Source organism: Propithecus coquereli, unplaced genomic scaffold (genome assembly GCF_000956105.1).
Source record: "Propithecus coquereli isolate 6110/MARCELLA unplaced genomic scaffold, Pcoq_1.0 Scaffold305, whole genome shotgun sequence".
In the NCBI taxonomy this organism is placed as follows: domain Eukaryota; kingdom Metazoa; phylum Chordata; class Mammalia; order Primates; family Indriidae; genus Propithecus; species Propithecus coquereli.
In genome coordinates, this window is record NW_012148675.1 from 2,138,285 (window position 1) to 2,156,676 (window position 18,392).

General features: G+C 44.3%; 1 protein-coding gene across 3 annotated transcripts in view; it reads right to left on the bottom strand.

Annotated features, from left to right (window-relative positions):
• Positions 1–18,392, bottom strand: part of SPTBN1 (spectrin, beta, non-erythrocytic 1) — a 139,004-nt gene that overhangs the window by 59,419 nt on the left and 61,193 nt on the right. For all 3 annotated transcript variants that reach the window (XM_012649847.1, XM_012649848.1, XM_012649850.1), the window contains exon 2: positions 10,411–10,562. In XM_012649847.1, the coding sequence (XP_012505301.1) occupies positions 10,411–10,562 (152 nt within the window). The remainder of the gene's footprint in view (positions 1–10,410; positions 10,563–18,392) is intronic.

Here is an 18,392-nt window from a genome sequence, read left to right on the forward strand (position 1 = left end):
ATATGGAAAAAAAGGTGGGGGAGGGTGAAGGGTTTCAAGATACGGATCTTAGAGAAACTCATGAGCTAACAGACACTGCACCAGAAGAATTAACTGAAGACCACTTGATGGAGATGAGCGCTTCTGAACGAGGGCCAACAATGAGGCAATGAGGTACAAGCAGCAGTGCCAGAAAACAAATTGACATTAGACAACCTGGCACAAAGGTTCTGATTATTCAAGACTGCTTTTGATTTCTTTTATGACATGGACCCTTCTATGATACCGGCACTGTAACTACAGCAGGTGGTAGAAGGACTGGTACCATACAGAAATATTTCTAGAGAAATGAAAAAGCAAAGAAGTCGGACAAATTACAATGTATTTCCATAAAGTAAGACCTAGTGTACCTGTCTCTCCTGTCTCCCCGTCCACCTCCTTCACCTCTTCTGCCTCTGCCACCCGAGAGACAGAAAGACCAGCCCGCCCCCCCAGCCTGTTCAGTGTGAAGACACTGAAGATGAAGACCTTTACAATGATCTACTTCCACTTAATGAATAGTAAATGTATTTTCTCCTCCTTTTCTTCATAACATTTTCTTTTCCCTAGCTTACTTTATTATAAGAATATAGTATGTAATACATATAACACTCAAAATATGTGTTAATCAACTGCTTATGTTATGGGTGAGGCTTCTAGTCATCAGTTAAGTTTTGGGGAATCAAAAGTTATACAAGAATTTTTGACAATGGAGGTTGGTGCCCCTAACCCTGCTTTATTCAAGGGACAACTGCAGATATATATATATATATATATATATAGCAGTATACGTACAATTTTCAGTGAGTCTCTACTATGCAAGACCAAGCTCATGCTCTCCCCACATCTGGCTCCATCTTTCTCATCTTCCTATTTCCTATCACTCCCCCTCTAGGAGAGGCTGCACCTAGAACTGGTGTCACCATGTCACAAAGATGCCGCCGGGATGCACACACCCACTGGACAGAAGGATGCACTCAGCCTGGTTGACTCGGTGGCCGTTGTCCTGGCTTCCCAGCATCTCCTCAGATACCTCCCCAAACCCCACCCACTTCCAAGGCTCAGGTCAAGGCCTGTATTTACTTCTTGGAGACATTTCCAACCATTCCAGTTCTCACAGGTCTCCCTTTCCTTGCAACTTATACACTGGTCTGGACAACACAGCTCAAGAAAATCATCATCTTATGTTTTTGCTGTTATTTCACATGTTGCTTTTATTACTTCTACCTAGACTGTTGGCTTCCTGAGAGCAGGGATAATGCTTTACACTTCTATTATTAATATATCCTTGGGAGTCTTTGGTTTAGTTCTGAGCACAGAGCTTGTACAGAGTGAACTGAACACACACAGATGGATTGGGTTTGGTGCGTGCTTTGAGCTATCCTCACCGGGGAAAGGTAGCCAGGTATGCAGCAACCCAGGCACACCCAGGTAAGGCAGCAGCCATCCCTACGTTAATATCTTATCCATTCCCCCCACTTTTCCCTCTGTAGTTAAGATCCTCAGTTATTTGCCAGATGGAAAACATCCAAAAGGAAGATTACTTGGGTAACAAATGGCCACTTTAAAAGTCTGCCCAGCTAGCACTTTGGGAGGCTGAGGCAGGAGGATTGCTGGAGGCCAGGAGTTCAAGACCAGTCTGAGCAAGATTGAGACCCCATCTCTACAAAAAACAGAAAAATTAGCCAGGCATGGTGGTACTCGTCTGTAGTCCCAGCTATTCGGGAGTCTGAGGCAAGAGAATTGCCTGAGCCCAGGAGTTTGAGGTTGCAGTGAGCTATGATGACACCACCATACTCTAGCCCGGGGGACAGAGCGAGAACCTGTCTCAAAAAAAAAAAAACGCTGCCCAGTCTAAGATTATTATTATTTTTTACTTTCTTTTCTCCTACAAAAAAGGACAAGCAAGAATAAAAGAATGTGCTTTGACCCTGAGGAAATAAGGTTACAAGCAGAGGCCTACCACAAGTGGTAAGTTCTCTACTCAAATACAGTCATCCCTCAGTATCTGCTAGAAATTTGTTCCAGAACCCCCAAGGATACCAAAATCCCTGATGCTAAAATCCCAAATATAAAATACTGTATTTTGCATATAACCTATACCCATTTGCTTGTAAATCATGTCTAGATTACTTATAATACTGAACACAATGTAAATGCTATGTAAATAGTTGTTATACTATTTTGTTTTAAATTTGCATTTTTTTTGTTATATTGTTATTTTTTGTTCTCCCTCATCCTAAGTATCTTTGACCTGCAGTTGGTTAAATACACAGATGTGGAACTCAACTGCAATAACAATGGAAAAGGAAATGTCTCTCAACATCAAGTTTTTTACATTATTATAACCTTCCTTACACCAAAGGGGGGTGGGGAGAATTTTCCCTCTGGAAACCTCAAACTAATTTAATTCAGATATGTGAGAAATGCTAAGATTTGTTATTTTTGTTATGTCAGGTGATTACATGACAGCAAAATCAAGCAATCTAATGAAAGAGGAAAAAATAGATATAATTTAGAATGGGGGTGGCCAAATCTAAAATTCTGAGTCTTTGATGCTACTGTTGCCCGAGGCCATACCAGTGCTCACTCTTTCTTTCAAAGGCACACCCGTTAGCTCCCTAGCGCTGGCGATGCTGGACATCATCATGCTTCTCTCCTCAACAAAGAGACTGTGGAATCAGTGTTGTCCCTGATTCGGTGGGCAGGGCCACTCCCCTGGGGTAAGAAGTCACGGAACTCTGCATATAGTTCTTATGCGTGCTCTTCTGGTCTTTCCTTCAGTCTCTTGGATCATTTCTCACAGCTAGAAAAAGTGACCATTCAAAGCAGTCCCTTGTTCTTCTAATATCCAGGTGGCTTCTGGATTCAATGAAGCTCCTGGTTGAAACTTTGCTCAAAGTTGAGGGATGGGGATTAACTGTCTCTAAGAAAGGCGTGTGAATTCTGGTCCTGGGGCTTCTGACACTTCTTTTTGCTGTTCAGGGGCCTTTTCCTCTCATCTCTTGTCAGTTTGTGCACCTGAATAGTGAGACAGTGAGTGGTCCATCTACACGTGCTGTTTCCTTCACAAAGAAAGTGTCTTCATGCTGCGATCGCAGAGCAAGGAGGGTGGAGGCATCTTTCTAACTGCAGCAGACATTCTCATTGTCCACTTTTAGGAGGTCAGAAAGGATTATTTTCCAAATTGGGGGTGAGGGAAACAGTGTGGATGGAACTGAAAGAAGCTAAGGAAAAGAAGAATAAGGAACAGATGGGGGCTGTCGGTACCTTCCCAGCCTCCATCTGGCATGACATAACGACCATTCTTCCAGAATTTATCCTGAAACCATGATCTCAAATAATCACTTAAGTCTGACTTACATTCAAATTATGCAGTAGAGAAAGTGGTCCTCTCAGAATCTTCTCCCCACAAACAGGAAACACACATGAGATATTCCATGCATCTATTCTATCTCTCTACACAATCTCAGTGGAAAGTGTGTGCATTTCCACATGAACATGGGGTGTGAGTGAGGGTGAGGGAGGATGGTGACAGGGGCCCAAACACATTCCCATAGGGTGAAGAAGTCAAATGCCACATCATAGGGACTCCATGGTGATGCTGACTGGCCATGCCAGATGCAACGCAAGAACCCAGCAAGCCTCAGAATAACAAGAACAAATAAGATATGGTGAGGTTAGATGACGTACTGGTGGCACAGTTCAAGGGAGAGTAAAATGAAGACTAAAATTCAAGTACACCAAAGTCTCATGATTTGTGTTCTATCTGCCTTAGAGAGGGATTCTATAATGTTTTAATGCATAATACTTAGAGACAAGTTTAGAAAGCAATAATTATGAGAAATTAATTTCAAGAGGTGATAATGATCCCAACATAGGAACATCTTGGTCATATAAACTGCATAGCTTCCAAGATCTAAAAATTCTTAGCTGCCATTTACTGAGCAACTACAGTGTTTGCCTCTCTCTGCTGGGTGGTTTGTAGCTGTGATCACATCCAATCCTCACAATAACCCTGCATTATGATAATTATTGTTGTCATTTTACAGATGAGGACACATTGGCTCAGAGAAATGAAATAATCTGCCCACCTAGTTAGTATGTGGTGAACTGAGAGTCAAAGTCCACTCTATGCTACAATGAGAACCCAGAACCCAGAATACAGGAAATATGTACAGAATACACATTTCCATGTGAAAGGAAATTAGAGACTCGGTTCCCATCTGGCAGACGGTTTTCATTTTTATAAAGAGCTATTTTTATATTACTAAACTTCATCTTCTCAAAAGGAAGAAGAGATAACAATGGAGAAAAGTAAACACAATGGGCGGGGGCGGGGGGGGGGGGAGCAACTCTCTGTGATAAACACTTTCTGAAAGCCTCGCCCCAAGAGTGGCTCATTCTGCCCAGGAAAGCCCTCCCTGTCTTGCCTCCATTAATTATCATCAGATTCCTACGTGTCCCTTCCCACAGCAACAGGTGCATTTCTGCCCTGTATGTCATTTCTGACAGGACAGTCTGAAATGCCCCTAACGCGGAGACAAGATGGATACCAGGCTCACAGGACCTACCCTCAAGGCGGCTGTGCAGGCAGGGAGGCAGTTCCTCCAAGGAAATGCCTATTTTTACTGATCCTCCTTTAAATCATTTTAACAAGCTTCCCTTCCCCTCCCACACCACAGTCCCTGTTCTGTGGTTTTTTTGCAGGCACTTTTCCTGTTTCCCCTTCCCAAGGTCCCTTCCTAGTTTCAAATCTTTACCAACCACACCTCTATTTCAGACCTTCCTTCTGACTCCAAAGGAGGAGAGGGAATTAAGGAGCTAAACAACTACCTCTAGGTTGTGAAAACATAATTCTAATGGCTTATCAGAGCAGTTAGTTCAAACCCTGCCTCTGAGCAGCGTAGCCTTGGGTAAATTCTCCCCCATGGACCCCAAACCCTTAGAGAGGAAGGAGGGAGCTGGACCGTCCCTCCCAGGTCCTCAGCTGTGTCCCACCTACACGCCCACCCTTAAGTTTGGGTCAGTTACACTCTGTGGGGCATCAGGATTTGGAGAACTATGGAATAATCACAGTGGCATGGGTTTTTGTCAGAGCCCAGAGATGGAAAAGAGAAAACAAATGCTTCCTGGAGCTGATTTCACTTCCTTTTTGAATAGGAGAGTAAGACACAAGGGAAGGTTTCTGGCAAGGTGTTTGGGAGGTCCCTGGGGAGCTGGGCTGCCCTGGTTCACCCCGGTAATCCCTGTTTCCTCTTCCTCCACTCTTGTTCAAAGCGACCCCTGCAGCTCCCTGGAGTGACGCTTCTCCAAGGGTTGTGGTGCTGGACACAGAACCAGCCCTGGGAACTGAAAGAGGCCAATTAGGCCTCGGTCTACTGCACTAGCTGGGCAGCCTTGCTGGTCACTTATTCTCTCTGACTTACAGTATCACTGTAAGTACAGTATCTGACTTACCACTAAAGTCACTTCCAGCTATAATATACAATATACAGGTGCTGCAGGGTAGAAGATCAGCTAGTGCCCAAGCTGAATTCCAAAATGCCTGCTGATCTCTTGTTCAGGTAAAGAGGAAGTAGAGAAAAGACACTAACTAGTCCCACTGTACCACTGCGACGGAAGCTTGTTTATCTATTTGTCTTTTAATCAAAAATAGATTTTCACTATACACACATACAAAAATGCCTCTACTGAATACAAAGGCTAGGATGGGATGTGCTAATTCCAAAATCTCTTTCAATATGCCATAAATACAAACTCATTTAACACTAATCCCCCAACTCTTTTCTTCATGTCAAACTTTCAGCTTTCAGAATAGTATTAGTGATTTCTGCCCAATTAGAATTAATCAAGGAATGTCTCATCAAGTCCCATTACTTCCTCCTTCCCTGGCAGGGACCCACTCCTAAGGACTCAGTGGGACAGAAGGGTGGGCTGCAGGCCAAGTTGTATCACGTACCAGCAATACTGGCCTTGGGCAAGTCACTGGTAACTCTGCCTGTTTCTTCTATAAAGCAGAGTTAGTAACAGTAAGTTGCCCACTTCATTAGACTATAAGAACTGAACAAGATAATGAGTGTGACAGTACTCTATAAACACTAAAAGTGATACATACAGAAGTTACCAATGAATGCCAATTTAGCCAGGAAACATGCCCGATAACACAGTCCTGATGCCATCCTCCAAATGCTCTCTTTACTTCATCTTAACCAGGAGCTGTCACACAAGCTTTTCTCACAGCTAACACTCCAAATTCTCTGGCTACCTATATATATGGGTCTCCACCTGTCACCTAGGCTGGAGTGCAGTGGCATCATCATAGCTCCTTGCAACTTCTAACTCCTGGGCTCAAGCGATCCTCCTGCCTCAGCCTCCCAAGAAGCTAGAATACAGGTGTGTACCACTACGCTTGGTTAATTTTTCTATTTTTTGTAGAGATGGGATCTTGCTCTTGCTTGCTCAGGCTGGTCTCAAACTCCTGGCCTCAAGTGATTCTCCTGCTTCAGCCTCCTAAAGTGCTAAGGATTACAGTTGCAAGCCACCGCGTCCGGCCAAGGCTACCTATATTTGAACCTCTCCTCCTGGACCCTGCTGGAACCTCAACCACTTACTTAGGTTTCTTGACACCCCATCCAGCGGCTCATTTCCCCTTCTGAACTCTAAGGATTTGGGGATGTTCATTTGGCTCTTTATCATATGGTAAATCTATTATTCTACCTTTCAAATTTGTGTGATTTAGATCTCTACTTTATGGGGGAGTTCTTCTGTGGCTGGTTGTTTAGAACCACAGTAAATTATCCCATATGAATGATACTTAAAAAAAAAACACACACACACACACAGCTAGGTCCTGTGGCTAAACCACAAACCCTGTTTCAATAAATACATACCAGCTGGCTCTCTTAACAAAGGTTTTAAGAAAAAACTCAGAGCAGTTCAATGTGGGATTTAAGGCTTAACAAATCTCATGTTAAATCTATCTTCTCCATCTAGCTCAGCCTGTTTTGGAATTAATGGTGGCCAACAAAACAAAACAAACACTCTTTTTTGCTGCTTTCTCTTCTTAGAGATGGACTGATGGAGTAAGAAGGCAGAATATCAGGAAACAACAGGCCAGCAAACGCGAGTGGTAACTGTGACTGCTGGGAGTTGGCAAACGTCGCTCTATCTCAGGTAGAGGTGAGGGCTTAGTCTGGCAGGAGCAAGGCAGAAAGCTGGCCATCCTGCTTAGAATCATTCTTGCTGTGGAGGCCCACGTGGGGAAGGCAGCAGGCACAGCCAAGCCTCTCTTCTGGGTTGTGACCTGTGGGTGTCTCCTCACCCTAAAGCACAACAGGCCCGGTGATACTATCCCAGGGGTCCCTCTCCCTCCAAAGGTCAGTGCTGCTGTGGGACAAACCTTCACCCCTTAAGTCCTGTTTTAGTCTGGCCCTGAGATCTAGGTCAATTACACAGGGATCAGCACAGGCTCTGTGCTCACACTTTTACCTACAGCAAGACCTTTATGAGGAGTTACGGTGCACAGTGATTTCAGAATAGGTACTGGGAAGGAATGGTTTTCCTTCTCATCAGTACAATCAGCAACAATGTCCTGGCTCAGTTCCACAGTTTCTTGTCATGCCATGAACTGACACACACCTGAGAAGAGTGGGTGGCTACTTCTGGACACAGATCCTGCCCAGGCCAGGACCAGAGATGAGAATTTCCATCTTCTGATGTTCCCAAGTAGATCAAATCAAGTTCCCTAATAACCCAAATGCCTACCTAAAGCCTGCTCAAATTTAACTCCAATACTATTCAGCCAAAATCAACAGCTGGGTTAGGGTGGAATTGTCTGGATCACTAAACTAATGTTTCTTTGAACTTCACTCAGAAAACACACACACACATACACCCCTTCTCTGTAAAGAAACTAGCTGTAAGAATTTATTAACAAAGTAAATTTGAAACATCTAGTCCTTCAAACATTTATCAACTATCTACTGCCAAACTGGTGGTTAAGTGCTGGGGCTGAAATGCTGGCTGGCTGTCAGCTCCAGATAGAGTGCAAATGTTTATGTTACCCAGGGTTTTGGATCACTGGTGCAGAAAGCCCGGCTAATGTTATCTGATGACACATTTAGCTGGGGATGTTAATTTACCCAGGCCTAGAAGCTCTAACCACCTCATTAGTTTTGGAATCTGAATACACAGGGATCCTTTGGGGCAAGCCCTCATGGAGGTCTCCTGCAGGGAAAGTCTCTAACTTGAGCCTCTCCCGCCAACAGCAGTGTGGTTTGTGTCCCTTTCAGAAAGTTCTATGAACCAAACAGACCATGAGTTGAGAGGCTGAAAAAAGCTCCAGTCAAGAACAGGAGCTTTAGCTCACTCCATCTGTGGTATCCTTATTTTTGGAATAAGAAAATTAATGGACTGCTCAACCTATAATCCACGATAGCTATAAGGAATCGGTAGTAAAAGTTAAGGCACTTGGGGTTTTACAAAGTACTGTGTCATCGCTCAACAAATTCCTGATGCTAACTGCCTAAGAGGTTGGAGACAGTAGTCTTCATACCTTCTTCACCCCCACTCTCCTAGGTCTCTGGGTCACTGCAAAGAAAATTTCATTGCTAGCAAATAAAGAGGAGCGAGACACAGTGACACACAAATAGGAATTATTCTTTGCTGGCTGTTTTTTCCTCTCTACTAATATTTTTATTATCCTTTTCAGAATAAAGGGGAATGGGGCCTGATCCCATTTATTATGTGGATGTTATCAAGGACACAATCTTCTTGGTATAAAAGAATTATGCGTCTTTGAAGGTAAACAATTTACTCCCTATAGCCTAGAAGATTGGACTTTATTGGAACAAAAATAAATGTTCAAACTAATTCCTATCCACATGACCTTTAATGATTTTTTTAGCTACTTTCAAAACATTCCAAAAAAAATCAATAAGCAATCATACTAGGTTAAACATTAAGAGGCAAAAAAAGAAAAGGTTGAGAGGTAGGGAAAAAACGTCTGATTATAAAAATTATATTTAAAGCTGCATATCATAATAATTCTAGCCTAGGTTCTCAAACAAGACTCACTTTAAAAAAACAAATCAAAGTGCAATAAATGGCCCAGAGGCCCTCCCAACATGGGCCCACTGTCCCCTCCCCACACTACAGACCAACCCCCTTCTTGCAGCCATCATGGTTTTGAGCAGAGGCCATCTTTATTTGTCTAGTTTGACCCACAAACTCACAAGAAAGGAGGCAACAAGACCTACACGCTCACAGGACAGCATGGACAAAACTCGCTACGGATAAGACAGGGCTTCGCTATCATTTGGAGGTCCCTGTTCTTGAACAAAAGGACACGGAAGAGAATACTCTGGCTCCATTTTCTCCCAGGCTCAAAAAAGCAGTTCCATCCGTGGGCTGATAATAAATACAACATATAACCTTAGCCCCTTGCCTGCAGTCAGAGGCGTGGGGCTGGTCTGCACACAGGCCCTTGCGGCTGGCAAGCTACAGGGTGGAGATCAAGTTAAAAATAAGCCTTCTGGCAGCCCTGCCAACCGCCAGCATCATATTTTCCTGGTGATGTCAGTGCAGATGTGGGGCTCCATCCCTGGGCGGTGGCTGCTGGCTCAGCCCCACTACCACCTATGGCACTGCCTGTGCTCTGGTAGAATACAGCATCCATTTTCAAGCTAAGGCGAGACAAAACCTGCTGGGTCAGTCACGGTGACTGGTTTAAGCTTCTTTGGTTTAAGGTGCATAAACAAAAGTCACATCAGAGGGGGCCGCAACAAGTCTGGGAAACAGAACGAGAATAAAATTTTCACTGTAGGTTGACAACTTCCCTGCCCAAAAAGGCAGGGTGAATTCATCAGAAGCTTCGTTTCCAAGGAGACGACAAAATACCAGCCTTTCCCTGCACCCCCAAAATAAAAAGCATGCAGGAAAGAAAACAGAAAATGTCAGAGACTACTGAATTCAATTCTTTCCACCTTAAGTTGACAGCTCAGATTTTCCAGAGAATCAAGACAAATTTAGAAAACATTCCATTATCTTATGTGGGATATAGGTTCATCTTGAAGCCAGCGCCCAAGACTGGCCCTTCAAATCCCAGCACCGTGCCCTGTTTAACAGGACAGTAGCCAAGAACTTTCTGACCAAAGGCAGTAACCTCACAAATTACCAAGATGAGCCTGCATTACTACAGGTCAAGAACATCACCCAGATGCAGAAGGTAACACTGGGGCTCTCTCCAAAGCATTCATCTCACTTATCAGAGCCTCCTCAAAAATTATCAATCATTAATTGCAGATTTCAACAGGAGACAAGCCCACACTTGATTTTTCAATAATTATCTTCCCATTTATGATGCAAGGCACGTCTTAACACCCCACTTACCAGTCTCTCTCCCGAGAGGACCTCCAGCAGCTTGATGAGCATCCGTCCATCTCTAAGGTCAGTGTACAGGTCTGTAATCCGGCAAGACACTCGGGCGAGGTGGGAATTGACCCACTTGGTGAAGGTCTTCTTCTGCACGGCTTCGCGTTCATCTGCAAGCAGAACGGAGCTCACTTTACCACCAACCACAGTGGCAGCGGCAGCAGGTACATGCCAGCAGGGCCCGAGACCCCATCCAAAGGAAGATCAGCAAAACTAAACTCCAACGATACTGCTACTTAGCTCCTATTTTTCGCGGTCATCTCTGAGATGACAAGATGGTCCCAGACTTACCATGCTTAAATTAACATTTTTCAACTTCCCAATGGGTTTATTGAGACATAACCCCATCAGAAGTCAAGGAACACCTGTACAGGAATTGTACAGTCCTGGAACATGTGAGCTCCCAGGCATACTGCTGAGTAGAATATCATTGCTCATTTTCATTTTCTTTTCTCCCATCCCTGCTGAAAAGGCAGCAGGATGCAGATCACAACAGGGTCCTTTGCAGTCCCACCCAATACTATTTGACTGATAAAGCTTCCAACATATATGTTATAGCTATTATTCCTCCAAAAGGTGAGTGTGGTGACAACCCAGAGTATATGAAAGGGTGTGGGGTAGAAAAGCTCAGGAGACAGCAGAAAACTATTTCCCTCATCTACAAAGGACTAGGTAACACCTGACAAAATAAATCTACCCATGACCTTGATTGGCAATGACCCCTCCACCTGCTCAGTCCAACGTGCCATAAATCAGAAAATGGCAGTCAACATGCCAGGGTTTCAACAAAAATGTGATTAGACACTCAACTCAGTGTCCTCTCCTGTAAAACAAAAGGACAACTATCATCTCCAAACTTCCACCATTTGTTGAAAAGGCAACTGCTAGTTTATGGTCTGAAGTGTGGTAGTTGCACATTCAAATCATCCTTGAAATATTATTAAGTTTTTCAAGGCTCAGTGATCAAGTTCTGTCCAATTCAGAGCATAAAACTCTAAATACATCTGCCCAGAACTGGCCCATCACATCCCATACAAATAGGGCTTCCAAACTTCTTGCTTCTGCAAAATGTTCTAAATCCAGGCTGCCAAAGACCTTCAATAGACATGCAGAGAATGTGCCCTGGACCCACCCACTCATACTCCTGACTCTGTCCTCTACAGAGCCACCCTTCTGCCAATTACACACACCATTTCTAGTTCCGCCCCCATGTTTTGTGCCAAAAGGATCCAAGATGTACTCCTAATGCAAACGTAAACCCACAAAGACATTTACATGTGAACCTATAAAAAAGAAACAGACAGCCCAACAATTTCTTATGTATCTCAAAACTACTGGGTGACAACTAAAAAGCCATCCTTTGCTGATGGGGCATGTGTACAGTGGCCAGAGGGATGGCCAACAGCCCAGTATCCTGGGAAGGTCTGCCCGGAGGCTCTGCTAATGCCTTCTCAACCCCACACAGGGGAAGTAGCGAGGCAGACGCCATACAGGCTTTGGCTGCCAACCTGGCAGGCAAGCCAGCCGGGGCACCTGCCAAGATGCCTGGCCACCTGCTGCAGTCAGCGGCTCCTCGAGGTCCAGCCTTTCCCTAAAGGAACAGCCCGAACAGACAGAAACGAACAGACAGAAACGGCTCTTCCCCAGGAACAAAGGCCAACCAGAAACAAAGGATCAAAAAGGACAGGATTGGGGGAAGGAGGAAAAGGTGGCGAGGGCAGGCTGCAGACTGAAAAAGGAGCTGCACCAATAACATCATGATAGGTCCCACAGAAAAGACCACATGCATTATTAATCACACAATCATCATGATGGATGGTAACTTTACTACAGTGACTCGGGGAGCTGTAATTTTTGGCCTAAGCTTGGCTGTTTTGAAAGAGCAGGGCTAGAGCAGAATACACAAGGCACATTTCACAGATGGCCTCTAGCAGCACAAAGAGTAGCTCCCGGTTCAAATGTATTTAGGATCAACTAATTTTTTAAAAATTATAAAATTCTTTACGAGTTACACTGGAGATAGAAAATGTCCTTAATAAAGCCCCTGATGGGTATGGGTATCCTAGGCTGTAAATAAAGGGTTTAGGGCTAAAAATAACTACCACACCCAGCAAGATCAAAATGAAAACATGCTTGGATTAAAGTATTTCTGAATAAATAAGCACAACATGTGTTCCTCAGCCAACTGTCACTCCTTTGGGTGAACTTCTCATTAAAGGAACACCCTTGCCTTCTTTCAAGTTCTGAATTAACAGATTCCTTTATGAGGAAACTCTGAGGATTTGCTTCAAACGATATTAAACACACTCCCCCTCAGTCCCTTGTCCTAAAGAGTTATAGCTCCGTCCCAACCTCCTCCCCACGGAGAGGTCACCGGCAGGAGCAGAGAGAACTGAGCTGAAACAAAACAGAGATCTGTGCAAGGACAGCTCCCCAGGGCTGCTATGGTCCTCAGAAACCCAAGGGAGAAGACAAGAGGAGAAAGAGAAGTAAAAAAAAAAATAAAAAGAATGAGAGCTTTCGTTCTTGCCCTTTCTTCTGTTTCCCACCCCTACTCTCCTCACAGCTTCAGAAGCAGGCCCCAGGTAGCCTAAGAGTGCTGGAAAAATCACATGGGGTCTAACTTCCTCGGGCTCACATCACCACAATGGAAAAGGCACGGAAGGTTCTGTCCAGGGACCATACCAGAATCAACACCCTTATGATATACGAGGGGCAGGAACAGACTCAAGAGACACAAAGCCCAGCCAGCTAGCGTGTCCTCTTACAACGGAGCGCCTGGCAAACAACAAACACTTCTGAAGCCAGAAGGAGGGAGAGGGAGGGGAAAAAATCTACCCAGTGGACCCACAGCCTCATCCTCTACTGAGGGGACTCTTGTCTTTTGTTCCGCCCTTCCTGGGAAGGCACCATGACATCATCTCTGCACGCCCCACCCAGCGAGGCCGGGGTGGGTAGGCCAGACAACTGAGGAGGAGGCCCTTGGCACAGACAACAAGAGACAGCCCAGGAGCGTCTCCAAGTTCAAGCTGCTGTCGCTGGGCCTGAGCTGTGTACAGAGGTGGCTGGAGCAGTAGCAGGAAGCAAGACCACTTCCAGTCCTATAAACATGAGGCCACTGTGGTGATGTGAAAAGGGGAATTTACAAGCTCCATATTGGTTTGCTTATTTAGACCAGAGGTTCTCCACAACTGGTGATTCTCCACTGCCCCCAGTCCCCGCCGGGGATGTTTGGCAACATCTACAGATGCTTTTGATGGTCATGACTGGGGCAGGGGTGCTACTGGCATCCAGCGAAGAGGGCAGGGGTGCTGCTAAACATCCTACAGCACACAAGACGGCCCCCACAACAAAGAATGATCCGGCCCAAATGTCAGCAGTGCCAGTGCTGAGAAACTCTGGTTTAAACATTCTGGGCTTGTGCCAACTGGAGCTGGCATTCATGGTGTCTCAGATGGCAATCCCCAGAGAGGGGCACCAAGTTGGGGTGCTATTCACTCATCGTTCTCTTTGTCCACAGCAAAGACCTCTTGATCCTGATGGTCTGCAAGTCGGCTTGATGGCAGCAGAAATGCCCTGCCTCAGGCCCACTTGTTCCATAAAGGGCATGTCGGGGAGCAGGAGCTGCAGTGGGGCAGGGAGAACAGGGCAGCCCAGCCTGCCTCAGTGTGATAGTGGGTGCTTCTTGTCCCCAGCCACTTCCATTCCCCTTTTACCTTTTCTGGGCCTGGTATTGCTGTTATCAAGTCAAAGCACTCTTGCATCTCCTCCCAAGAAGCTGACGCAGCTGAACCTGACACTGGCTTGGGTATGTTCCCATCCAGCCCTGCCCAGAGCTTGGCGGTGGTACCTCCAAGAACAGGCACCTTTCCCCCCCTACCACCCCCTACCCTTACCTCTCAGCTGTGTTTGCTTCCTACCTGCCATTCATTATATTAGTTATTATATATTACAGGGACTCACCTAAAGGCTGCCCAGTGTTAAGTAAGAGGAAGTAAAGTACATGAAGTGCCTGGCTCATTGTAACTGCTCTGAATTAGTTCCATCTCCCTTCTTCCAGCAAAGAAGCAGTCTCATTAATTCAAACCTTTTGAGAAATTTGCCAGGGATCATGAAATCACACAATCTCAGGGCTAAGCAAGCCTTCAGAAGTCATCTAAATCAACTTTCTTTCAAAATCAAAAAATCCCTTCTTTAACATCTGGGCCAGCTATTTAAAAATCCCAGAGGCGGGGAGGGGAACTATGTGTGCATATGTGTGACAGGATTTTGTTTAATAGTTATATAGAGAGAAAATGACTTGTTCTTTCTTTTTTATTAAAATAATAGTAGCACTCACTGAGCACTTGCGACTGTCCCAGGCACCAATCTCTCTAAGTACAATCACCCCTTGGTATCTATGAGGGATTAGTTCCAGGACCCCCTTGGATACCAAAATACATGGACGCTCAAGTCTCTGATATAAAATAGCATAGTATTTGCATATAACCCACACAACATTTTAAATCATCTCTAGATTACTTATAATACCTAATACAACATAAACATTATATAAATAGTTGCCATACTGCATTTAAAAATTTATATTATTTATTATTTATTTTTTCAAGTATTTTCAATCCATAGTCTGTTGAATCTGCAGATGTGGAACCTGCAGATACAGAGAGCTGACTGCACATTGCCCCATGAGGTAGAAACTGCTAACTCTCCAGGCAGGCTGGCTCCAGAGCCTGGCTTCTCCAATCACCACACGGTAACGTCTCATGCACAACAGTATAAAAAATGTGTTTCCATGATAACAAGATTTAGAATCACCCATCATCTCACCATCTTAACCCAAGTCCTTATTTTGTGAAAGGGTCTGCTCCACCCCTGGGTAACTACATCGGTTGGGATGGTGTCTCCATCAAGACTACATCTGTCTCTGTGGCCCACCGAGGCTTGCTCCACCTTCAAAGTACCGAGAGTAGGTTTCCTCACTCCCTCACACACAAAGACCTTCAGGTTCCAACCCCCCTCACCAGCCCCTCTCTGCAATGACTGCCTAATGTGGTATGACAAGTGGGACCCAAGATTGTACCTGAAGACACCACCACCTCTTAACAGCCCGGACATCACACACTTAGCAATACAACCCAGGACTCGAGGCAGCTGCAGCTCTGGCCGTCCAGAGATAGGAAACATAGGGACCCAGTGAGGGAAGGACAAAGAGAGCCAGCAGCCCTCTGTGGGAGGGGCTTGGTGAGGCAGGCTCTGTGGCAATGCAGGGATGGGAGTCAGGAAGGAGGACTCCTAACCGTGTTCTCAAAATAAGCTTCCCAGGACCATAAATTCTACCCAAAATATCCCTAGAGCCCTGGGAGCCAGAAGTGGTTCCAAGTGTGAAGACCCAACCAGCTAAGTCTTTAGTTCCACAGGCTCAGAGATATATTAGCCAACTACTGGTCAATAGAAGTACTGAGAGGTAGACAAGAAACTCACCCTCAAGTGAGTGGCAACATTAACATCAGCTTCTGATCCCTGGAAGGAGTGAATTATAAGTGAAATGCTATTGTGGTGTTCCTTTCTGCAAACAGATTCCATAAGATGGTGTGCCTGCAATAACAGCACCATGCATCTGAAATGCGATTCATACTTTCTCAAAACTCACTAGATCCTCACGGCAGCTATTAGGTAGGTGAGACACAAGAGTTATCTCCAGTGAAGCCCAAGGCTCAGTGAGGTTAAGGGCCACTCAGTGTCACCAGCCAGTAGTGGTGGGATCCTTGGGTTCTGCTGTCTCTCCCATTCTCCAGTCAGGTAAGAGAGATTTAAGACGCATTGCTACACCTTCTCCTCTATGTGTTCAGATTCACTGTTTTTTGTTATTTGGTTTCTGATGACTAATGTGAAATTTTCAGAAGATGTCTTAGAAAAAAGAAATGAGATATTAGAGCTGAGAAATACGTGCTTTATGGTTAAAGGATGTTACTATCCTTTCTATCATCATCCCCTTCTAAAAGCATCTCATATACTTCTTTTCTTTTTAGGGAATGACTATTATCAATGTTGGAAGGCTCTAATCCCTCAATATTTATTTACTCTGGAGAATTTGCTATAACTGGAAAAACGAACACTGTGTTAGCATGCATCAAGTTACAGGATAGAGAAATAATGATTTATTATTATTGATTACTAATGAACATAAGAGCATCATCATGTTATGGAAATGATTGTACAGCATCTTTCTGCAATGCCCTCTGCACAGAGTGTGCTAACATATTCACCATATGCCACAGTGTTGGCTATGGAAAGGAATGGGAGCCAGGGATGAAGGAAGGCCTGAGGCATGAAATATCTCTGGATGGAAAACAAGGGAAATACAGAAACAGGAACTGTCAAATGACCCTATCCATTATACTCCCAAGGACTGAATTTATACCTGGCTTAAGAGAACTAATCTTCCTTTACTTATCAAATAGTCTAAACCTGAGGGTGTGACCCAAGAATATTTTCTACCAGGTTCTTCTTCAATTGTGTTAAGATAATAACCTACATCCTAAGTAAGAGATGAGTAATCATGCAGTTTTCCCTCTGCATAGACATATGGCTAAGTTAGATGTAGATATGGGTTCAAAAGAGGAAAGAAAGGAGTTGAGAAAATCAAAGAAGGAAGCTGAGAAAATCAAAAGATGAGAAAGCAATCATCCCATGAACATCTCTCCAAAACTGGCTATTTAAATCAATCATCCTGGGTAGCTAGCCGACCAATCTGAAATTGAAAGTATTAATAAGCTCCAATATTACAAAGCACATACTGTAGGAAGTCTTTGTCTAAGACAAGGTCTCTTGCCCTCAGGGAACTAGAAGTCTAGCTGGGGAAACAAAAAGAAAAGTTAAAAAATAATGAAAAAGTATTACAAAGAAGTACAGGAGGAGTTGCCAGACTGATTTTGACAATGTACTTTTGTGTGTTTGGAAGAAAAAGCTCACCACAATCAGGATGGTTTCAGGCCCTACCCACCATCAATTACTGGAACTGCCCAGCCTGGTGCCTCTCTCCCATTCTAATCCGCCTTAAACAGCACTACCACAGTCATGTTCCCCAAACAGTAGTTTTTCAAAGTTGTACCACTGTACCAAAACCTTCAATGGTCCCCAGCTATCCAGAAGACAGTCGAAATCTCTGAGCCTGGCATTCAAGGGTCCTGAGCAGCCTCTCCTAAGGCACCAGCCTCCTGTGGGAACTTTCCCGACACATCATCTTTGTATTCCAACACAACAGGTCTCATTCATCATGCTCTCAACTCTCACCTTGCACACGGCTTTGCTTGCACCATTCTTCTAACCTGGAAGGCATTTTCTCTTCTCTTACTATTCCCCTTTAAGACCTAGCCAAGATTAGCTCTTTCAAGAGTCCTTCTCCTACTGGGTGCCAGCAATCATCATGTGATGGGATGCGGTCTCTTATCTTTTTATTTCTCTCTTCAACTTGCCTGCAGTTGCCTCAAGGGCAAGGACACAATTCTATACCTGTTTAGGACCTTAGCATACACCTGGCATAGAATAGGTGCACAATAAACATTTGCTGAATAAATCAGCAAGCCTCCAGTGCCCAAGAAATATGCTCTTAATAAATCCCGATATTCCTGGTGGTCTCAGTGAAATTGCTGAAGAGGAGACAAATTTCAAATCGCATAGACATACCCTCAGAAGTTCAATGTTATGATTGCATAACACTAAAAATCTTTCATAACTGTTTCAATTGTTCCTCAATGTCTCAAATATGATAAAAACACACTTTTGTAATACTGTTTTTCAGATTAAAAGGGGTCCAAAGCCACTGACCTAAAATGTTTGACAATTTTTTTTTGTTGTTTTTTTAATTTTGTTTTGTTTTGGGGCAATTGCCACCATAGACTTCTATGGTAGAGTGAAGTTGCAAGATACACAAGGGTGTA